The 24,955-nt window shown below is 45.1% G+C and overlaps 1 protein-coding gene across 2 annotated transcripts in view; it reads right to left on the minus strand.

Annotated features, from left to right (window-relative positions):
• Nucleotides 1–24,955, minus strand: part of LRRC1 (leucine rich repeat containing 1) — a 129,527-nt gene that overhangs the window by 59,928 nt on the left and 44,644 nt on the right. For both annotated transcript variants that reach the window (XM_001927688.6, XM_021098554.1), the window contains exon 2: nt 19,826–19,943. In XM_001927688.6, coding sequence (XP_001927723.2) covers nt 19,826–19,943 — 118 coding nt within the window. The remainder of the gene's footprint in view (nt 1–19,825; nt 19,944–24,955) is intronic.

A 24,955-nucleotide genomic window follows, 5' to 3' on the forward strand; every position in this document is an offset into this window, starting at 1 on the left:
GCTCTCCTGGAGACACAGATTAAAGTGGCCTTAAGACCCCTGAGAAGCACTGAGACCTAATTGGGTCTCAGCCCCAAATGCCTATCAGAATCACCTGGGGCCATCACGGCCCGAAATTCCAAATATTATATGATATCACTCATATGTTAAGTCTAAAAAAAAGAGATACAAATGAACTTATTTACAGAATAGAAAGAAGGACTTCCCTGGTGGTGCAGCAAGTTAAAGATCTGGCATTGTCATTACTGTGGCTCTGATCACTGCTGTGGCGTGGGTTCAATCCCTGGCCTGGGAACTTCTGCATGCCACGGGCACACCAAACAACAACAACAAAAACAGAAACAGACCCACAGACACAGAAAACAAACTTATGGTTACCAAAGGGGAAAATGGTGGGGGACAGATAAATCAGGAGGATGGGATTAAACACGCACTCTTACACATAAAACAGATCACCAGGCGTTCCCGCTGTGGTGCAGCAGAAACGAATCCGACTAGCAACCATAAGGTTGTGAGTCTGATCCCTGGCCTCACTCAGTGGGTTAAGGATCCGGCGTTGCCACAAGCTGTGCTGTAGGTTGCAGATGTGGCTTAGATCCCACGTTGCTGCAGCTGTGGTGTAGACCAGCAGCTGTAGCTCAGATTCGACCCCTAGCCTGGGAACCTCCATATGCGGCTGGTGTGGCCCTAAAAAGCAAAATAAATAAATAAATAAAATAAAATAAAATAGATGATCAAAAAGGACCTACCGCACAGCACAGGAAACTCTACTCAATATTCTGTAACAACCTGTAATGGAAAAGAATCTGAAAAAGAATACACACACACACACACACACACACACACACACACACATAAATTAGGAGGTTGGGATTAACATATGCATACTCTTACACATAAAACAGATCATCAGGAGTTCCCGTTGTGGTGCAGCACAACACAAAAAAATATATATTTTCTGAACCACTTTGCTGTACACCTGAAACTAACACAACACTGTAAATCAATTATACTTCTATTTAAAGAATAAAATAAAAAAGACCTCAGTGAATCTAAGATGCAGCCAGGTTAGAGACCACTGTGGATGAGGCCTTGGCTGTATTGGGACCTGACAATTATTCTCGGCCCCCATCCACCACATACCTCCAGAATCAAGCTATTTCTGCTCTTGGACGGAAGCGCTGCCTGCACTGTGGGCTTTCTCAGACTCCCTCCACGGGAGGCAAAATAAAGCGGTATTGTTTTCTAGCAGACGATAGGGAAAGCAGTGGAGGAGAGACGGGGAAGAAGATGGAAAGGAGGTTAGTTTGAATCTGATTTAATGGCCTCCTTCCCATTTTTAGGTAATATACATTTTTGAGAAATTTATACAAGTACTCTTTTTCAGAAGTAACCCTTAAAAAAAAAGAGGTTAAATCAGAAAACAGAGCGCAAAAGTATTCTAATAAAGGGCTCAAAAACATGCTTACATTGTTCAAAAAATTACAATAGAAGAAGAGCTTAAGGGCTTAAATATTACAAGCTGTCAAGTGACAGACGAAAGTATGGCATTAATACTGCATTTAATTTCTTAAAAAGAAACACATCAGAACATATACATTAAAATTGGTATTACCCCCTTAAAGTATTAGTCTTGACAGGGGGCCTGAATATATATCCTCTGGCATTGCCGCTGGATGAATGTTCTGGAGTTCTTTCTTGGAATTACAATGAGGATTTCTTGTAACTTGACGTTTTGAGGAAATCTGGCAGAACCAATGCTGTCTCTATGAATTATAGAGAATTCCCAGAGTGGGAACCAGTATAAAATACACTGTGTTTCAGCTGAATCTCACTCTTAAGATGGCATGTTATCCTAAGTTTGGATCTACATCCACGTTCTAAACCAATCCTCATGCCCACCCCCACCCCCCCTGCTCCCATCTGAGTTTAGGGCAAAAAGGCAGAGAGAAGGTGAAATGTTTGCTTCTGCTGAGGGGGTCATTTGGATTATTGCAAACTTGAATTTTGAACTTGGCAAGAATCACTTTCTGTACTGAAGCCATTAGTTCACGGATTTTAGTCCATGGCAAGAAAAGTCAGACCATAAAGATACCCTTTTGGCGTGAGGGTCCTGACCCCATTGCGAACAGTTTAGGTTCTGTTAGGTTCTTCGATGAGTGGCTCCAGCTGCAACTTAACGTACATGAGTTTCCCTGGAGATTAAAATACAGACTCCGAGGCTCCTGCTCTGACAATTCTGATTGCACGGTCCTTGGGAAAGGTAGGAATATTCAGTTTTAATGAAGATTCTAAGGTAGACGGCCCCAGAGTCCATCTAGAAAAAGGCTGCTTTCACCCAAGTGAGGGAAGGAAGACCAATACCCAAAATCTAGATTTCCAGGTAGAAGGAATTCTTGCTCCCATCATACCTGAAATCCCCTTTTTCTGGGGCCTTTCTGATTTGCCGGACTTTGTCATCTTTTTCTCCATCCTTCATTTTCTTCTTCTTCTTCTTCTTCTTCTTCTTTTTAAGGCCACAACTGTGGAAGTTCTCAGGTTAGGGGTCTAATCGGAGCTGCAGGTACCGGCCTTTGCCACAGTCACAGCAACGCCAGACCCAAGCAGCATCTGACATCTACGCCACAGCTTGTAGCAACACAGGATCCTTAACCCGCTGAGCGAGGCCAGGATCAAACCCACATCCTCACAGATACTAGTCAGGTTCTTAACCCACTGAGCCACAATGAGAACTCCACTAACCTCCCTTTTAAACCTACAAATATGGTTTTGCCCACATGGTTTGAAGGCCTCTGGGGATAGAAGGTAGCCTGTCATCGTTTGGACAGGATTCTTCCTTCTGCTCTGTGATCACCTCCCAGCTCCTGATGTATAAGCACAAAGTTTCTAGACTCTGAACTTGATGCAGAAGTTCTGATATGCTGCTGCTGCTAGGGGTCAAATCGGAGCTACAGGTGCTGGCCAACGCCACAGCTACAGCAATGCCAAATCCTTAACCTACTGAGCAAGGCCAGGGATCGAACCCACATTCTCATGGATACTAGTCAGGTTCATTACCGCTGAGCCACAATGGGAACTCATAATGTGCGACAGAAAATGCATTATAAAGATCACACCTATTAAGACCATGGGAGTGGTTAAGCGTCTCATATCTGATTGATTCTTTACCAATCCTCTATCATTTTCTGGATTGATTAGCTTTAATTCCTATAATTCAAGAAATCTGCCCTGAAGGCTTATTATAAGAGCTGCAGACCCTGTACCTTGTTACACAGCGCCATCCATTCAATAAGTGCTCCTGCAAACAAAAAGTGACAAGAACAGGGGGTTCTTCTTGCATATCCAGTTTCTCTCCAAAGTTAAAATGGAAGCAACAGCCCCAAGGGCAAAGCCTAAGAGATCATCCCACTCATTCATGTTCATTTATGCAATAATACTTAATGGATCCTGGTGACTTATGCTGGGCTATGGAGCAGAAGGTAAGGAGGCCAAGGTGTGGCGGAGAGGCACGCTCTTTGTCCATGGGGATCTCACAAGCCAGTGGGGAAGAGAAGTATCAAAAAATGAAGCCCAGTGTAGTGGGATACCCAGGACCAGCAACCTCAGCAGGACAAGGAGAGTCTGGATGTTGGAAGAGCAGGTTGATGACCTAAACTTCTTTCTCCCCCGTTGACTTTTTATAACGAACCATATACTGCTTTCATAATTAAAAAAAAAAAAAAGTCTCAAGGTGAAATAAATTTGGAGACACAATGGGTAAGTGCAATTATTAAAGTGCCTTAGAAGGAGGGACGGATGTCTGTGTTTCTCAACCCTTAACATGAAACACCTAGGCTTAAAATGCCCAGAGTCCACTCTCTTCCCAACCACAGTTAATGACCAGACTCCAGAGAAAAAGATACTGGTGACTAGCTTCTCCCACCTTTTGCCTGCTGGGGTTGCTGGGATGGCTCATTCCCATGCTAGACACTGATCAAACATAGACACCTTATGACCTGAGTTGTGAAATTCTTCCATTAATTGTATCATGGTTAGCTGCCCAAGACACACATCACCTCATGTCCCTCCCTTAGAACTGGCAGATCCCACAGGAAACCGTGATCGCGGCTGCTTCCTCCAGGAATTGGGGGCGGCTGGTGTTTTTCAAGCATTCCTCTGATCTCGCAAAGAGAGGCCAGGGAAATGCACAAAACAAGCCCCAGGGCTGTAAGCCACTCTGACATCACTTCTGCAATCACAGGTGACCTCCCGGATGACAAATCCGATGGAAACTTTTCAGCCTCCGCCTACTGATCACCCCGCACCATTTTCCAGGCAGCCTTCCCGGATGTGCCTCCCGGGGTGTGTACTGCTCCCGGTTCTCTCCGGGTTCGTTCCCAATCTCTTTCACGGGCTCCTTTTCATCAGATCTTTCGTGACTGTGCTCCCCAAGGTCCTGCCTTCCCACAGCCTGTGCCTGGACCGTTCCATCGGTGACAATGCCTCTATCCATTAAACTGCAGGCATGTGCTCCAGCCCATGAGGTCAGTCCTCCAGGATGTCCCACATGCTGACACGACAGCCACTCTCCCACTGGGCTTTTCTACAGTCAGCACCACTGACAAACCCTCCCGCTGTCCCTTCTCAGGACTCTCCTCTGCTCTCCCTTCAACAGTGACATTCGGCTAGCGCCTGTGCCCTTCGTTCTGCAGCCTCAACCATCACCTGTCCTCGGAAGACTCCCACACCTCCATCCCCCCGGAGCCTCAGACCCTTATACTCAGCTGCCAACCGAACATCCCCATTCAGATCTTCCAAGGGCAGCTCCCTCCATGTGCCCACGAATAAACTCACCTTTGCCCCTCAGATCTGACCCTCTCTTCAGTGTCTCCCGTCTCTCTGCAGTGGGAATGGGGGGGGGGGGCTATCCCAGACCTAGCCCTCTCCCTCGCCCTCCCCCTCCACACCCTGCACACCTCCCACCTGTCACTCTCATGTCTGGTCCAGCATCTCCCTTCTAGCTCCCACTCCCACTCCATTCTCTCCATGCCCCATGTGGATGCCCAGCCTCTTGCTCCCAGGTGGTCCCCAGATAACCCCACCCTCCCTACTAGGGCTGGGGGGCGTGGGAGTCCCTCCCCTGCTGGGGACCCTTGCATAGCGCTGCCCTGCCCCAGGTTTTCACGAGAACACTTCCTGGCTGAGCCCACGGACCTTCATGATCCCAGAGCCATGCCCCTGTCTCTCCAGCTGGCACTACAGTAATATCTTGCACTTTCCAAATTTCAAACCATGAGACACGCACACCATGTTATGTCACCTGCCCAGAAACGTCCTTCCTGCATGTCTTTGTCTCCACCTGGGACGTGTTCCTCGGAACTTGAGTAAATGTCATCTTTCCCAGGGCGTCTCCTTGATATTCCTCCCTTCCCCAGGAACAACGGGGACCCCACCCCGCGCTCCCGCAAGAACACCTCTGACACCTGTGGTCACAGACGGACCTGGTCCTTCCACCCCCATCCCCTGAATCCCCTGAGAACCACCACTGATCTGACTTGCTACCGCTAGCTCCTAGCACAGAACTCCAACCCCTGGTTCTGGTGACATGTTTAAGAAGGGAATGAGATTCATCCTAGAACATGTCCCTTTATCTCAGCAAAGCACATGCTCTAGCCAAGACCTCACCAGTGCTTCACTGCACCTTCACAGTGAAATCTGCTGCCTCGATTTAGAACACTTATATGAGTTTCCCTCTTCCTGGAGGAAGGTCAGAACAGTTGCCAGCACAGCCAACAGGGATTTTTAGAAAGAAGAATAACTTCACCTGGCAGCAGGGCACGGCTCCAGAAGCCCGAACATCTGCTCGGGAAAAGCCAGTGAGGCACACAGAGACCTCTCTGCCAGGCTCCACCGGGTCAAACCTAAAGGCCGACCGGTCCATGACAAAAGCCAACACAGGGACGTAGATGTGAAGGTCCAGCCAGATGGGGGAGGAACACCCATGACCCACTCGGCTTGCAGGGTGCCTGATGCCTCCCCGACTTTATAGGCCCCAGCCACAAGGTCTCTGTCCACTCCACCCCCCACCTCACTGGTGTTTCTTGGGGCCCCCCATCCAACCCCAGGATGCGTATTGAGTTACTGGCACTTGGCCCTCCCCTGTCTGTCTCCCTTGCTCAGACCTCCTGGTCCATCTTGACCCAGCCCCCATCCACCCCACTGAAGGGAGAAGGCCTCTCCTTTTCACATCCTGCAACACCATCAGACAGAGGCTGAACGGCAAAGTTAAATACTTCGAGTGTGTGATGGCACTTTCAGCAAGCGCCTTCACAAACGAAATACATGTTAGGTAAATACAGAACCTTAAAAGCCGGCTGAGCATTGATGCCCACATTCCTTCCCTGTGTGCCTCTGCAGCTCCATGGCCCCAGGGGCTAACTGTGCTTCTCTGGCTTATTTCAACACAGGAATTCGAAATCAGGTAGAGACTTCTAAACTGCTTACTCACCTCTTTCCTCACTGTCGGGCTGGCTTTAACTTACAATATCCTCTGGAAATTTCCCTGTCTGGTTGGTTATCTATCCTACATCAACCCTAACTTTGAAACCCATAGTTTCCTGCTGGTATTAAAGATACAGATCAGCTCATATTTTCTCCAGAAAGACGAAAAGGCAAGAGTCATGGGTAAAAGCAATTAGATGTTTAAAACATTTAAAGGTTTAACAATAATGGTACAGAAAATGTCCACAAACCGACATAAAGTGAATAAAAGCAAGACAGGAATACCTACATGCTGCATAGTCCCAATTTTGTGAACCAGGTAATGAAGAGGTCAATAAAATACAGTAATGCTGACTATTTCTGGGTAGTAACACATAACATTTTTAGGAGTCCCCAGGGTGGATCAGCCAGTTAAGGACCCAACATTGCCTCTCTATGGATGCGGATTTGATCCCTGGCCTCGCTCAGTGGGTGAAAGATCTGGTGTTGCCATGTCTATGGTATAGGCCGGCAGCTTCAGCTCAGAGTCAACCCCTAGCCTAGGAACGCCCATATGCCACAGGTGCGGCCTGAAAAAGACAAGGAAAAGAGAAAAGAAAAAAAAGATATAACATTTTTACACTGTGGAGACAGAACTGTAGTCTAACAAACCTGGATCCACTCACTACTCACTGGCCCTGCAAGCAAAGTCAGAGTTTTTCAACTTGAGACTCGGGTTTTCTCATCTCTTAAAAGAGGAGATGCAAGCTCACCTCCTGGGGGTGGCTTGAGAATGAAAGGCGATAACACATATGAAGTGCTTACCTGGCCTCAGAGCTTACACACAGTAAGCACTTAATAAATATTCTGGTGATAAAGATTCACACAGTTCTCTTGGTTTTTCAATGATATTTCCTTATTATTAATTCTCCAACAATCAACTTGTGTTTTAAAAAACATAAGCTGGGGAGTTCCTGTTGTGGTGCAGCGGAAACAAATCCGACTAGGAACCATGAGGTTGCGGGTTCGATCCCTGGCCTTGCTCAGTGGGTTAGGGATCCGGTGTTGCTGTGAGCTGTGGTGTAGGTTGCAGATGTGGCTCGGATCTGGTGTTTCTGCAGCTCTGGTGTAGGCCAGCAGCTACAGCTCTGATTAGACCCCTAGCCTGGGAACCTCCATATGCAGCAGGTACAGTCCTAAAAAAGACAAAAGACAAAAGACAAAAAAAAAAAAAAAAAAAAAAAGGCTGGAAAAGAAGTGCTCCTAACACTTCCTTGCTCTAACCTTCCTGGACTCCTCCAGGGATAAGTCAACTGTAATTTGCTTTACCACAACAAAAAAGAAAAAGAGGGAACCAGCTAAATCAGGACTACTCTATGTTGGAGAATTTTCCAAAGGGAATCCAGCTGGCTAGTCCAGGCAGAGCCCTGTGTGTACCCCATGAGTGAGACAGACTTCAGCAGGTTAATGGGCAGCTGGAAGGGGGCGGGGGTCACCCCACTGCCGGGTCAGTGACGGTTTGTGCAGAGAAGAGAAGGCTGTGAAAATGCGTGCCCCGCTAAGAAAATTCCATGGGACCAAGGGAGCAATATGCCTGCCAGTGGAGACAGTACCAAGGTCAACCTGCCAGCCTATCGCCTCTCTCCAGCACCCAGAGAGAATAAAATGCCCCATCACAGAGCTTGGTGAACAGTCACACTCTGAGAAAAGAACCTGGGAGACCTTAGCCACTGGCAATCGGAGGCGACAAAGGCTCTCCAAGGAGAGGCCCACACCTGCTGCTAAGGGACCTGGGACATGTACGCGCTCTTAACTTCCTTTCAAAGGTAAAACCCTGTATATGTGACAAACACAGTCGTCCTTTTCGTCTTCCCTCGTGCCACACTTCCAGCAATGCAAGCGAGCAGCCGTTGGTGGGGGGCTGTTAGTGGTCCTTGGTCCTGCTCAGCCGCTGGTCAGCTGTGATGAGCCCCTCCCCCAAGCACGTGACAGTGAGTGAGTGACCGCTGGCCCCTCTCCCTCCCCTTTCTCAGCATCAAAGGAGCCTGAATTCGGACTGAGGCGGGATGGTTGTCTGAGACACTAGCGTGCCCTCTTCTCGGGGTGCAAGCTTGTCCGACAATGACTCACCTCTGAATTTACTGGCCTGTCATGAGGCGAGGAGAGTGAACTTGGGTTCAGTGTCAGCAATAGCCTGATCTTCTGCCAAGACAACACAACAGTGACCTTAGAGGGGTTATGTGAGAGCTTCCTAAGAAAGCCCTACTCTCATTAGATGATATTTCATTTTCGGCCACAAAAGGGTGGACTACTCTACTGGTGGTTGAATTCATTTGCTAGGTAGAATTTTATGAGCTTCAATAGCTCGGGACTCTTTCCTGTTTCCATCTCCCAATTCAGAGGACCTAGTCATAATAATACTGACTACATTCTTTCTCTTAAAACAGACTAAAACTATCAGCCCTACCTTTATCGTGCTCCATATGTTCCCAAAATAATGAAAAGTGCCTCTCCTCTGGGTTTCCTATTTAGGCTCCACCACTAACTAGAAACACACCTTGGAGACACATTGCGACTTCCTCAAGCCTGTTTCCTCATCAGTCATCCTGAGATGCTTCTACCCAACTCCCAAGATGAATGTATGGATTAACACAAGGATGAAACAGGACAATGCCTAGCGTAACATACCCAGTATCTCTACATCACTGCAGAGAGAAACCTCCCTCGCCTGGGTCCCTCTAGCTGTCAAACCCGCTCATGTCCTCACCCCTGCACTGCCTTCTTATTCTCACCATCCTAGTGCAGATCCTCATGACCCAAAACAAAGGACGATGGTAGGGTTAATGCCAGCAGCTAACCCTGCGGGTCCTTGTACAAGGCACTGTTTTAAGCCCTTTACACGCCCACAGCTTCTTTTGAGGGTCATAACACTATTTCACAGATGAAGGAACTAAAGCATAAAGGGGGAAGAAACTTGTCCAAGACGTGACCCTTGTCTTAAAAACCTTTCAGGATCCTATACTGCCTCGAGCAAGTGCTTCAAACATATACATCTCATTTTCAAAATAGACTGTAAACCAGTTTCTAAAGATTCAAATTAAAAAGCATCATGCATACTTGTACAGGTTTTAGGCTAACCATTAGGCAAATGGGTGGCCATCCACCATGTCAACCCATGTCTGGCTTCACACATTTTTGTGCACATGTGGGAAGGAAGGATGCCCTTCCTCTCTGGGGGCACTCATCTGAATTTTCTTTAAATGGGTCATTTGCTGGAAGGTTGTGACAGTGCAACAGAATCATGTACGTGTGTGTGTGTGTGTGTTTTCTAGGCCTGTGTGTGGTCACATGAAATCATATAGTTCCTGGATTCAATTAACTGCCAGTTGTGGAAGCTTGTGCTGCTGGGGCCTTACCAAGCTTCTCTTCCTCTTGTATAAATAGCTAACTACACCTCCCAGCTCCTTTCAGTGAAAAGGGGGACAGAACACTGACCAACAGAACATGGATGGAGATGAGGCAGGCCACTTCTCACCATGGCCCGTAAAAATCACCCAAGCACAAACCCTGTTTCCCACCTCCCCCCAGTGAGGACCTCGGTGGCCACCAGTGGAAGAAAGAAGCTTAAATTCCTGCCTTTACAGAGCAGAGCCTCTCACTCCCCTCCCCACACCCCCCCCAACATCACACACACACACACACACACACACATACACACACACACGATGCTCAGCTGATCAGCAATGAAGTTTCTCATTGTGTTGAGTCCTTGAAATGTTGGCAATTTTTTCTTTATCAACAGTCTGCCTTGATTAATGCACAGAGTTGAGGGAGTTCATCTGTCAAGGCAAATCCTTCACAACACAGTTGTGGTCAGCTCTACAATAAAGAGAAAGAATCCCAGGACAACTCAGACAGCTTTAGTTCTTGCTATACACATGAGGCGTCTCTCCTCTGATTGTTGATGAATCTTAAAATTTTCAGTGAATATCTAACAGGCAAGCGCTGCACTGAGATATGTGTGTACTGAATGATATTACTGACTCTGAACATTTATTAGAAATATTTGAAAAACTTTCCAACAAACAAGGAGAACTCCAGCTGAAGAATCCGCTCATGAACACCTTCCGAAATGGCAAGTGAGGTATGAGAATTGTTAAAGACAGCCCGATTTCAACCGGAAACCCAAAGTCTCCATTACTCCCTCAAGTCTCTTTCAGATCAGTGACACTGTAACTGATACATCTCTGCAAGCCCCAAGCACTTTATTTATATAACAGTATCATCCATTAATGTTAAACTCCTTACATATGTCTGTTGTGCCTGTAGATTTACCTCCTCAAGGGGTAGAAGAATTCAGCAAAGTGCCTTATGCAAACACAGAAAGTCATCAAGGCTGCTTGAATAAAAAATAGTAATTATGGGCTGTAGTAGATAATCATAAGCATTCCTAAAAAGGCCTAGATCCAAGGATTTTTCAAACTGCAAAGATTTAAGAATCAGAATTTGGAGTTCCCACTGTGGTGCAGTGAAAACAAATCTGCCTGGTGTCCATGAGGATACAGGTTCAATCTCCGGCCTTGCTCAGTGAGTTGGGGATCCAGCGTTGCCTTGAGGGGTAGTGTGAGTCACAGATGCAGCTTGGATCCTGCGTTGCTGTGGCTGTGGTGCAGGCTGGCAGCTGTGGCTCTGAATCAAACCCTAGTCTGGGAACTTCCACATGTCACAGGTGTGGCCCTAAAAAGCAAAAAAAAAAAAAAAAAAAAAAAAAAACACTTAGCTTTGAACTGGTATGCCGGATGGAGGATATATTGAATACTTACAAAGCCAATTTAATCTAAAAACCAAATCATTTCTATATATAATCCTCTGGTTTTGGTTCTCAGTCCTGCTCCTCATTCTCTCTTTCATCCGAGCTTCCTCATCCTTTTCTAAGACATGTCCTTTCTGGCTGAACAAGCTCGGAGCACAATTTGCAGTCACGGCAGCACAATGCGGTCACCATCTTTATGAAGAGATGCCATCCAGCCCGCAGCTGCCTAGAGGCTCAGCAGCTCTTGGCTCAAGCCCAAGTCATGAGACAAAACAGGTGCCCTCAAAATCAAAACTGAAGCACCACAGCCACTCATGCTCAACCACCTTTACAGCTGGAAACTGTCAACTTGATACCAACAAAAAGTGCCTAAAAAGTGAGCAGAAAACCCACGTTGGTTTTTTTTTTTTAATTTACTTTATTGAAGTATAGGTGATTTACAATGTTGCATTAATTTCCGATGGACAGCAAAGTGATATACATATATTCTTTTTTGTATTCTTTTCCATTATGGTTTATCACAGGATATTGAATATAGTTCCCTGTGCTATAACAGTAGGACCTTACTGGTTACCCATTACATATATATAATAGTTTGCATTTGTTAATCCCAAACTCCCAGTCCATCCCACCCCTACCCTCCCTTGACAACCACAAGTCTATTCTCTATGTCAGTGAGTCTGTTTCTGTTTCATAGTAAGTTCACTTTGTGTCCTATTTTAGATTCCACATGTAAGTGATATCATATGGTATTTCTCTTTCTCTTTCTGACTGACTTAGTCTGATAATTTCTAGATCCATTCATGTTGCTAAAAATGGCATTCTTTCATTCTCTTTCATGGCTAAGTAATATTCCAGTGTGTGTGTGTGTGTGTGTGTGTGTGTGTGTGTGTATCAATAGATAGATAGATAGATAGACAGACAGACAGATATCCCACATATTCTTTTTCATTCATCTGTTGATGGACACTTAGGGTGCTTCCATGTCTTGGCTATTGTCAACAGTGCTGCTATGAACACTGGGGAGCATATATCTTTTTGTATTAGAGTTTCCTCTGGTTGTATGCCCAAGGTCTTGTTTTATTTCAGGAGAAACCACTACAATTGTTTTCACTGTCTTCAATTTAGCCCATTCTGGCTAAATCCAACACTGTTTTGGAAAATTCAGCACCCAGCACAGCAGGTAAGAACTGAGTGAATAGGGAGGGGTATGAGGAGCTACTGAACATAAAGAAGCACTGAGAGAGCCCAGGACTGACTGAAGGAAGCACTGACCTAAAAATACATCCAGAGGTGTAGCGCTCAAACTCGGAGGCACCATCTTTATTACAAACCGGCAAATTAAAAGAGAAAGAGAGCAAGAGAGAGGAAGTTACCTAGACCTACCACTTTTTCATCACAGTCACAATGTTCCCGATAAGAGGAGAACAACCGTGTGAATTCATAAAGAGTAACAACCGCTGACTCTTTTGTACTCTTTTGAAATTGCCATCTGAGACAGAGCTGGAGTGACATCGGACTGTCACCATCCTGGTTTACTTACCTAAGTTAGCATTGTGTAATGTTTGGCTGTGTTTGAAAACCGATCCACTCTCAAATGTGAAACCACTGGTCTGAGGATCCGCAAAACAACAAATTCTGAAAGGATCCCAAAACCGTTCTGAGCAAAGGCATTGTTGTCCAAATCTCCCTTTGGATTTAACAATTTACACCACTAATCTGGGGTAGATTTTTCAGGCTTATTTAATAAAATATCATTGATGTTTCTTGCTAGGACAAAAAAAAGGAAGAAGGATCATTGGCTGGGAAAGTTTTTCCCCACTTTTCCAGGGTTTGCACTGATTTCTCTACTACATCCTCACGTATGCACAAGGTTCCTGCATTAAAAAAAACAAACCAAACAAAACAAAACAAAAAAAAACTTGTCTGTAGCATGGAAAGGTGATTAGAAAACACCACAGAAGCCCAATTTCTTTCCACCTCCACTTTCAAAATAATTAGTTGTTATCTGGAATTAAAATGGGACTAGAAGCAAATTATATTTTTTTCTATTCCGAATCCTTCCTGCTCACAAAAGACAAAGTGAAAAGGCAAGACCGAGGCAGCGTTCATGAGCGGAGGAAAGTGGCAGTACCGGTAAAGGCAGCAAGGCGAGGTCTGGGGGTGGGACAGTCCGGCTCTCCATCCACAAGGCAGAATGGCACCCAGGGGCTTCCCCTGGGAGGGGGTCTCCTGCACCTCTGTAGCAGTGACTGTGGCAAAGAAACTCACCTGCTAATAACATGGATTAAGTCGAGCACTGGAGCAGCGAGCCAAGCAGAGCAGCACATCTAGGCCCAAATAAGGCAGAGAGAAGAGGGAACAATGGCCTGATTGTGGCAAGTCTGAAGTCTACATGGGTGAAAACTGGCTTCTGCCACCCTTCCGCTGTGGGTGTATGCAATTATGACCCTCGAAAAGCCTAACTGTTCATAATCAGGTAGGAGGACTTCGAGGCACCCTGGATTCCTTGCCAGAAAGAGCTTTCTTCCAGGGCACATGCAGAAGTAGATGATGTTATACCAGGTCATTGCAGCGAGCTTCAAAATTGGTTTTAGATTTCATTCAACAAACCCATAGCCACAGACCACAGACATTCATCAGCATCTTGTGGTTGGACAGAAGACAACAAACCCAAGCATTTAATCAAGGTCTAGCCTTTATGGGACGATGATCCTGCTGGTGGATAAGCCATCTATCTGCTCACTCTGCAGTGCTGTCCCAGTGCCAGTGACAGGGTAGACTAAAACTTCTTTTAGTCTCTTGTTAGTTCAGGTTTGCAAAGTCATTCTCCAGGATGTGCCATCTCTGGTCGGGTTTTTTCTGAATGCAATATTATTTGCCCCATGAGAAATAAACCTATGACTTCTCTGGCATAGTATGCTAATTCTAGTCAGCATTTCCTTAACTTCATCCATCCCTGTTCCACCTGCACAATTTTTGCCATACTAGCAGAACACCTACATTCTCTACTATTTAGCTCCTTCTAAGTCAATTTTTTTTAATTTGGCTAGGGTTTATTTTTAAATCACGAACATAAATAGAAAGCTATTACCATTATCAGTTATAGAAGATAGCAATGCAGGGAGTTCCCGTCGTGGTGCAGTGGAAATGCACTGGAACCATGAGGTTGTGGGTTCGATCCCTGGTCTCGCTCAGTGGGTTGAGGATCTAGTGTTGCCGTGAGCTGTGGTGTAGGTCGCATATGTGGCTTGGATCTGGCATTTCTGCAGCTCTGGAGTAGGCCAGCAGCTACAGCTCTGATTAGACCGCTAGCCTGGGAACCTCCATATGCCGCGGGAGTGGTCCTAGAAAAGGCAAAAAGACAAAAAACAAACAAAAAAAAGAAGATAGCAATGCATTATAGTGTTTACAGAAAGCAATCCAAAGGAAGTAAAACGCATTTTTTTAAAAAGGAAAAAGGATAACTTCTTTACTACAATTCAATATTAAATACAGCTGTTCTGCAGTACCTCTTAAAATCATCTGGTGGCATATGCCTTACACTTTGGGGGAAAAAAAATGAACTAAATGGATAATGACATAGTACTGTGATGTAAGTCAAATTACAGCATAGACTATAAAATTCAAATTACTAACCCTTTGGGCAGGATTCATGATGCATTTAAAAAAAAAAGTCTGCGCCAGATTCTTAGACAGCAAGAGAGTCCTATGGAATAATACTTCTTCTCACACATCCAGAGAGAATTTGCCTCAAATAGTTAAGACTCAGGGAGCAGGGAAAATAAACATAAAGTCCAGGTATTAAAGCAGATGCATCTCACCACGGAAAATGGCATCAGACTTTAAGCTGAAGACTGGATGCTCTTTTTCCAGACAACATCTTAACATATTCAAACAGATTCCAAAAACAAAGTTACGATTACCAAAGGGGAAATGTGGAGGAGGGAGGAATACATTCAGAGTTGAGGATTAGCATGTATATACTATTACATATGAGAGACAGCCAACAAGGACCTACTGTACAGCACAAGGAACTCTACTCAATATTCTGTAATAACCTATACGGGAAGGAATCTAAAAAATATATATATATATATATATATATATAAATAACTGAATCACTTCATTGTACACCTAAACACAGCACTGTAAAGCAACATCACTCCAATAAAAAAGAGAAACATACTCAGATAACTAACTTCATAACTCCAACCATCCTTTAGTCTAGAGGGAAACACCTCGTTTCTTTTATCCTATATACTTTAGCTTATTTGCCGGATTAAAAAAAAATAATCACCTACCACATTAGGGCATGAGAAGGTGGTCACTCTCCTGGCCTCTTCCTGGGTTTGTAGAGAAGCAGGCCTTGTCCTTCCCCTTTACTCAGCAAGGCCCAATGCGCCCTCCCGACCGCCTCGCCCCCGCCCCCAGAAGCTGCCCAAAGTTGCTGGGTGCTGAGTGACAGGTGCAGGCCCCACCCAGAGCACAGCCCGCCCGTCTGGGGACAAAAGCAGAGGCACAGGGCTCATCCCAAGAAAAGATCTAGAGCCTTGATCTAACCCGCCAGCATGGCCCTTCTCCCCAGGCTCACGTGTCTCTTTTCTAACACAACACACAATCCCTTTGACTTTGTGCTTTAATTATCAGAAAACAAAGCCATAGAAGTCAGGGTTTAGAGGTCTTGGCAGTTCTTCCCGGCCTAGGAAATCAGCCTGTGAAAATTCCTCTCCTCTCCTCATTTACAGATTTTTCTGGTGAGAAACATGAAATGTGTCTTTTCTTCTTTTTTTTCTTTTTACGGCCACATCCATGAAACATGAAAGGTCTTGGGCCCAGGCATCAACTTAGAGCTGCAGCTGCCGGTCTACACCATAGCCACAGCAATGCTGGATCCAAGCCACATCCATGACCTACACCGCAGCTCATGGCAACACCAGGTCCTTAACCCAACTGAGCAAAGCCAGGGATCAAACCCGCATCCTCATGGACACCATGTTGGGTTCTTAACCTACTAAGCTACAAAGGGAGTTCTGAAATTTGTCTTCTCTCCCTCCCTTGAGCCAGGAAGCATCAGGAAAGGATGCTTTTACTCCTGGAATCAAAGCCAACTTGAACTTCAGCGACTCGAGCATTGTACCCTTTCACGAGGAATATCCTGGATGTTTCCCACCCACCACGTGGGACAGCACAGGGCTGCCAGGAGCTGGCAGTGAATCTGTGCTCGAAACCACAGGAAACTGCTAAAGGGACATTAGTGGCCAGCATGGGAGTGAGGACGCCCAAAATCTTACTCCTCAGGGTGTTGACTCAGCATCCTCTGGGGAGCTTCTCAGCAATGCACAATCTCAAGACCTACCCCAGACCTAATGCATCAGAATCTACATTTTCACAAAATCATACAGTACTTCATGTTGCATTCAAGAGTCACAAGCACTGATCCAAAGGCCCCAAGTGGTCTGACACTGACATCTCACTTGCCTTCCTCTTTCACTGTCAAGCCGTGCCCTCTGGAAAATCCAGGAACTGAGGAAGCCAGCAAAGGTCCTACCACCCAGGGACCCAGCAGGACTCACAGGAACAGCCTCTGATCATGGAGCAGGCTGCAGGCTTACACAGGCCCCGGACACCAGCCCCAAACCCTTACACGTGCCTGCGGCCACACAAAGCAGGGGCTCTCACACTGCCTCGTAGGCTGCAGACACTAACTCTGACTTACCTATTCCAGCTGCCTAGGAACTTCACATGAATGTGATTTTATTGGCGGCGGGGGCGGGGGGGGGGGGGGGGGAGGAAACACAGGGATTTGTGCCTGACCTGGAAATAGCTCAAGAACCATGTTCCTGCTGGTTATAGTAAAACCATGACCTTGATCTGCTCGGTCATCTGTGTGGTTTTTTCACAACCACAAAGAAAGCCCCCTCCACTACACACACAAGCCAGAACCAGGCTCTACCAATAGGGGAAAGGGGCAGTTAGCTCCCCCTTAGCATTTCTACAAAAACCTGATTAAAGGGGGGAGGGGGAGTTAGCAGGATCCTTACAAAACCCCATCTCAGAAGGCAAGGCTGAAAAGGAAAGGGGAGGGCAGCGACCCCAGGGAGAGAAAATGCTGTGCCTGACACGACTTCAGGGAGCGCGCACCCCCTTCATCCATAAGCTGGAAGAAACACGTGGACACGTGGGAGGAGGCATGTAGCAGCCCTTTTTCTCCTTCTGAAGATCTGAAAAGACAGAGCTGACGTGGGAACCGGTAAAAGTGGCCACTGACGATGCCAAGGCCCCCCAGAGCCTTGCGTCCCATCAGAGTTGGTAACAGGATGAGGACCTTCAGGCTCTGTGTTTTCTCTGTTCCCAAAGAATTAAAGCCGCTACATTTCCTCTTTCTCGCGATATTTCTGGATCCCTGCCCCTTTGCCTTCCTAAAAGCCAGCTTCAAAACTGTTTTGTCTCTTCAGATGGAGGGATTGCAGGAACCATTTTCCAAAGTCACTGCTCCCTTGCAGTGTTAACAGCCAGGCGGTCTTTAGGACTGAGATCATCGCTAAGACAAGAGAGAGCGGTTTCCATCACGTAGGCCTTAGATAATGGAGACACAGGACAGCCTCGGGGCAAGGCTGGCCGCCGAGGCCTGCCCTGGGCCCTCTATGGTGCTGGGGAAGCTGCCCATCAATGACTTCTGTGCTGAGAGCAGGGCCAGCCTCTGGACTGCTTGCTGCCCCTGGCCCAGGGCAGCCAGTTCTTTTAAGGGGTCCAGTGACCTGGAGCTGTGGCTCAGGGTTGGCTTAAAAAGATGGGTGGGGGCAACCAGCCCTCATTTAGAAACTGCAACCAGAAGCCCACAAGAGCATGGAGGGGGACCACAGCAAACCCCGTTTGGACAGGCCAGGTCCAGCAGGTCAGTGGGGAGAGAAGAGAGAGGCCAGGAAAGCCCCACTATGGTGCAGATGGGAGCTCTGGGGCAATGCTTTCAGAAAATCAGCTCCACCATCATCCTTATAATCAAACCCCTTTTACCTAAGCTGAGCAGGGTCCCCCGGCAGCCAATTTAGGCATTGTCTCTCAAAATAATTTTTTCACTTTTTCCAGTACCTTCAAGGTAAGAATTCTTCTGAAAAATAAAAGTAGACCTGATATTAAGATCATATGGCTTGGCCTAAAGACAGTTGCCAGGAATTCCTGTCGTGGTTCAGTGGGATAAGGACTCAACATTGTCTCTGTGAGGATGCAGGTTTGATCCCCAGCCACGATCAGTGGGTTAAGGTTCTGGCATTGGTGCAAGCTACAACGTAGGTCACAGATGTGGCTCAGATCTGGTGTTGCTGCGGCTGTGACATAGGCCTCAGCTGCAGCACCGAGTCAGCTCCTAACCTGCTAACTTCTATATGCAGCCATCTAAAAAAAAAATTTTTTTTAATAGACAGCTTCCAATGGGATCTGATAGGTGACAGCAATTTAAAGAGTGAAAGGTAAAATCATTTCTTCACTATGTTTTCAATCAAGTACTTACTATCATAGCTGCCTTTAAAAAAAAATGACTCACAGAAAAATACTGTATCGGCCTTGATTTGTCCAGAGGACATCAGGTTGAAAGAGCCAGACCTCAGGGTCATTGAGAAAGAACCTACCAGGTGTTTGGTAGGAAAGCAAAATAAAACACAAACAGGTGTAAAATAGGAGAGAAAGAAAAGGATTATCATTTTTATAAACAATAGAGTACGCTTGGGCTTAGCCTCGGGAAATGAAACCAGAGTCCTTGCAAGAACTGAATTCCATCACCAAAGACAGGACCCCGGGAGCTGCCACTTTCACGTAAAGCAATTAATCAAACATGCTCTAACAAGCCGTGGTACCAGCCCGCTCAGGCAATGGTCTAAGGGCTATAAAACACAAGGTTACACCAGGGTACCCATTTAAAAGTGAAAGGTTAAACAGGACATAAATACTCTGTTAGGACGTTCAATTAAAAGGAAGCAACATTATGGTGAAATCTGAAAATCAAAATAAACTCACAAGTATGCCACACAAATTCAAGGGGGTGGATCTACCAGTGGCCTGATTAGACTAAATTAAACTGACAGAAATGGCTGGACAGCAAGCGAGTCTATTCGCTGCAAAGACACAGATTCTCACGAGAGCATGCCAGGCACCTGGGCCACAGCCAGGAGAAGCTAACCCTTCCCCAGGGCGCCTTCCACCACCTTACAGCCCTCAGGACCTGGACAAACGACCACACTGCTGGTCCTCAATGCCATGTTCGGTAAGATACGGGAGCGGCCTTGGGATTTCCCAGGCCACTCTCCACCACTGTGAATAAGACTGAACTTCTTTGGCAAAGTTATTGCCTAAAAAACTGTGTGTGCGTTTTTGGTAAACACCTGAAAGATGACATTTAATAATGGCATTAATTTCATCCCCAAACGTATGCATAGCTTTTCTAGAACCATCGGGGAAAAGCACCTCCAAGAACATTTATCCTGCCGTATTTCCCAAAACGTGCCCCCAGCAGCAGAAGAGACAAATGGACGATTCAAGTGGAATCCTTTTTCTTACCATTTCGGGAGACGTCAAGTTCCACCAGCTGCATGAAGTTTGCTATTTCTGGAGGGAGCCGCTGAATTTCATTATCACTAAGTCCAAGCTTTCGTAATTTGACCAGCTGGAAAAATTGCTGAAAGACAAAAGAGTTTTGTATAGGTCTTAACATGTGTTTGCAATGTAAACTTTTTTCTCATATGAAATGTAAAACATGTCTGCTAAAAATTAATGAAGATAACACCAGTGTCCATTTCTTATTTTGATACTGTGCCACTGTCATGTGATGATGTCACCGCTGGGATAAACTGGGCACACAGGACATTTCTGTGCTATTTTTGAAAATTCCAATCAATCGACAATTATTTCAAAATTAAAATGTTTAAAAAATGAATAAGTAACTCAATGAGAATAATAATGACTCATTTAAACTCTTCAGTAGGTGGTCACGCTTTCTACTTAATGGAAACAGATATTAAATCTGCAATGCTAAAGATATTTGAAAATTAAAACTTTTTTTTTTGCTTTTTAGGGACACACCTGCAGCATATGGAGGTTCCCAGGTGGAATCAGAACTACAGCTGCTGGCCTGCACCACAGCCACAGCAACATAGGATCTGAGCCGCCTCTACGACCTGCAACATAGGATCCAAGCCACCTCTACGACCTACACCATAGCTCATGGCAACACTGGACCACTGACCCATTGAGCGAGCCAGGGATCGAACCCGAATCCTCATGGATACTAGTCGGATTCAATCTGCTGCACCAGGACAGGAACTCCCAAATAAAACATTTTAAAACATTTTTAAAGGAAATTACTGTCCATCAGAAAATATATAAAGAGCCCACAAATGTGTGGAGGAGAAAAAAATTTTTCCCAATCTGTAACAGAGCCTACACTGGGTACTTCCATTAACCACAGCACACAGCACATGCCTTTTACCCTACGCCCTTAAAAACTGTACTAAAACAGCATTAAAGGAGTTTAGAGAGAGATGGATACAGATACAAAAATATAAGATAAAGGCATGACGGCAATTCAAAATGAGAAGAGAAAAAAAGCAAAATGAGAGGAGACAAGATGCAAACTAGGAATGCAACAAAACTCTTGAAGCTAGAAAACAGATAAATAAATGGTAACTAACAAAAGAATCAAAACAAAGGTGAAATTTCTGCCTGTGGAGTGAGTAGCCAATAGGAGATTAGGTGCAGTACCTCTAAAGGAAGGAGAACTGGATATAAAGACAGTTGAGGGAGTTCCCGTCGTGGCACAGTGGAAACGAATCCAACTAGTAATCATGAGGTTGCGGGTTCGTGTCTGGCCTCGCTCAGTGGGTTAAGAATCTGGCGTTGCCATGAGCTGTGGTGTAGACCAAAGACACGGCTAGGATCCTGCATTGCTGTGGCTGTGGCATAGGCCGGCGGCTGTAGCTCAGATATGACCCCTAGCCTGGGAACCTCCATATGCCAAGAGTGAGGCCCTAAAAAGCAAAAAATAAAAAAAATGAAGACAGTTAGGTCCCCATGTCCCCTTCTCTCCACGGTACAACCAGGCAGAGGATTAGAAATTTCCAACTGTCTTAAGTACAACTAAAGGTGGGGGTGATGCACCCTACTGGAAACAGGGGGAGGAGTCAGCGCCTACTCTGTGGACCCCTCTCCTCCAGGCTCCCAGAATGCAGATGTGGGTTATGCCACAGGGACACCCCATGTTATAAGCCCCACCCATGCACACAGAGCTTCGATTCTCTTTTTTTTCCTCTTCGAGCGCCTGTATCTCATTTAAACATAGCCGAGGTTCTCTAGACACCTAAGGAAAGCCCTTGACACGCAAGAGAGTGGGGGCACCCACACACCTCCCAGAAGAAACAAATATAATGTAGGGAGCAGGAAAAATTCATGAGGCCCCAAAATACAATGAATGCCCACAGGGAAATAAGAGAAAGTGAAACAGCATGATGCCATGAAAGGTAAGCTTCAAAGAAGAAATAAGCTCTCAGAGATGAAAAACTAGTGCGGCATCAATATAACAATCCAATAAAAGAGATAAAAAATAAAGTTAACAAAAATTCCCTCAGGAAGAGGAACAGAAAGACAATGAGATGGAGAAACAGGAAAGACAAACATAGGAAAATGAGAGGATCGGTTCACAAAGCACTACATCCAAAAAACAGGTATTCCAAGGAGAGAAAACACAGGGACTGCAAAGCATGAGTTTCTGCCTTGAAGTGGCCCACCATGTTGCCAATAAAATGAATGGAACAAGGGAGTTTCTGTTGTGGCTCAGCAGAAACGAACCTGACTAATATCCATGAGGACCCAGGTTTGATCCCTGGCCTTGCTCAGTGGGTTAAGGATCCAGCATGGCCGTGAGCTGTGGTGTAGGTAGCAGACGTGGCTTAGATCTGGCTTTGCTGTGGCTGTAGTGCAGGCCCGCAGCTGCAGCTCCAATTCAATTCCTAGCCCAGGAACTTCCATATGCTGTAGGTGCAACCCTTAAAAAAAAAAAGAAAGAAAGAAAGAAAATGAAAAAGAAACAAACAAAACACAGAGGGATACCAAGGAATATTATAAAATTTCATAACTCCAGAAGTAAGAAGTACCTAAAAGTTTCCAGAGACCGAGGTGGGGGAGGAGGAGGAACAGAACAAAGGACAAGGAATCAGACTCATCAGCAGCCTTGAAAGCAGGAAAGCAGTGGAGCGCTGCCTTCAAAATTCCAAGAAAACATTATTCTTCCCCATCCTAAAATTACATACCCAAACTATCAAGCAAGCATGATGACAGAATAGAGACATTCTAGGCAGGCTTGGTCTCAGAAAATTTATCTTCCTTGAACATTTCTCAAGGATCCATCAAAATGTGGAAGTGAATCTACAAGCAGGAGGATCGGAGTTTCAGAAATCTAAGAATCAACAAAACTGAGAGAGTAAGAAAAAAACAGCCAGACAATTCCAAGATGGTAGCCGAGCTGCAGGTCCCAAGAGTAGCTAGTCCACCCAGAAGAAAATACGCCAGCTCTTAGAGGAGAGCTTTGGAAAATAAAAATAATAACGCATGTGAGGGATTACCTGATGTGCTTGGAAGGATCCAGATGCCATTTGGTGATAAATCAGAAATTGAAATTGAGAAAACAAAGCAAGCAAAAAAAAGGAGGGAGTTATTTAGTCCAGAAAAAATACATAGTAGAAGACATAATCATTTAAATATAAGATCTGGTGATGAACACTACTCAGCCATAATATCTTAATATTTCAATATTGTTAAAAACAAAAGTTATATTATGTCCATATTGAGAGGAAGGGAAAGAAACTGTTAAGTGCTAAAGACTCAGCTTCCACAGAAGGAAAGCAATAAGTAACTAAAAAGCAGGGGTGGAGTAGGATCAAACTGCGAAAGCGATCCTTTTAGCAATGGGGAGGCAAATGCTGGCAGAAACATCCCAGAGCTGGGTGTTCTCGAGCCCAGAAGAGGCCACCAGTCCTCACCAATCCTACATGGCTTTTCGGATTTTCTTTTTTTTTTTTTTTTTTTTTTTTTTTTGGTCTTTTTGCCTTTTCTTGGGCCGCTCCCGCGGCATATGGAGGTTCCCAGGCTAGGGGTTGAATCGGAGCTGTAGCTGTCAGCCTATGTCGCCAGAGCCACAGCAATGCGGGATCCAAGCCACGTCTGCGACCTACGCCACAGCTCACAGCAACGCCAGATCCTTAACCCACTGAGTAAGCGCAGGGATCAAACCCGCAACCTCATGGTTCCTAGTTGGATTCGTTAATCATTGCGCCACGACAGGAACTCCAGGCTTTTCGGATTTTTAAAAACATTATTGGTATATATTGCTTGGCTAAAAATAGAAACTGAATTTACAAAGGAAAACGTTCCTACTAAGATTAGAGGGTGTTCCAAGTGACAACTGTGTCAAATGCTACATTTAATAAGCTTCAAATTTTTGTTTGGTAAAAAGAACTGTAATTTATATAACCAAAAAGGCATCGTCTTTTGGAAGCCAACTGGGCAACACGCAAAGCATAAAAAGTTTTCAAGTCTATTGACATCGTTACAATACGTTTGGGTATCTGCTCGCGTAACATAATTGAAAATAAGAGAAACAGGCTACAATGCACACTATGTCTTTGCATTCATATCCGTAAAACTGAAGAACATGTCAAATAAAGCAAATGATGAGCATGTTATTAACAATTCAGTATTAAGCAAAGACCAAAAAGCAGTTACTATGAAGACCACAGCACTTGAAAAAAGATTTACAATGCAAATATCATTTTTAAAAAAAATTAAATGGCAGGGACACTGTTGTAAAAAAAAGCACGTATGCCTGTGGGGAAGGGAGCATGGGGGAAAAAAGTTATGCTAGGCGATAAGGAACAAGTATGAACAGCTTTATTTTCTAAGAAAAAAGGAAGATATTTTAAAATAAAACGAACCCTGAATCTCAGCAAATGAATGCCACCAATTAGCTATATATGATAATAAGAGTGCCTGACAAAAGGACTAATCCTTTGGGTTTCTTTCATCATAGAGCTGAAATTTAATTTCTTAAGGAAAAGTACTGAAATTTCTTTATGTGGGTTCTACTAAAGCATTAGCTGACACAAAAGCCATTCAAAGGAGTCACATTTGAATAACTGAGCTTATGCCAGTTGTTCAAAGAGTCTGACAGTTTCATAATGCATCGAAGTGTTTACTCAGGCATGAAAAAAGCTTACTTTGTTTTCCAGGAAAGGCATAATAGCAACAGCACAAAAAACCATCACCAAATCCATACATTCAGGGACCATTTGGAAATAATACAAGAAATCAAGGCAGTAAGGGATCTGGACCTATGGTGAATACTAAGTTATTAGTTTTACATCTGTGGCAGTGACAGCCTGCAGATCCCCGTGTCCAAGGGCAGCCCTTACAGCCGGCACATTTGAGTTTGGCTCTGCCTATTGAAAGCATCCTCAAAAAGAACATGTCGCAAATACCACTTTATTCAACCAGGGATGCACACACCAGACGGAAAAACAGCCCTATCTGACAGCATCCCCAGAGAAAAACAGTAATTCCTCAGTCCTTCCCTCATCATCCTGAGGGACATCTTAATGTGGCAACGAAATGCTTCAAATTAACAGACACAATGCCACGAAG

This window comes from Sus scrofa, chromosome 7, assembly GCF_000003025.6.
Source record: "Sus scrofa isolate TJ Tabasco breed Duroc chromosome 7, Sscrofa11.1, whole genome shotgun sequence".
NCBI lineage: Eukaryota > Metazoa > Chordata > Mammalia > Artiodactyla > Suidae > Sus > Sus scrofa.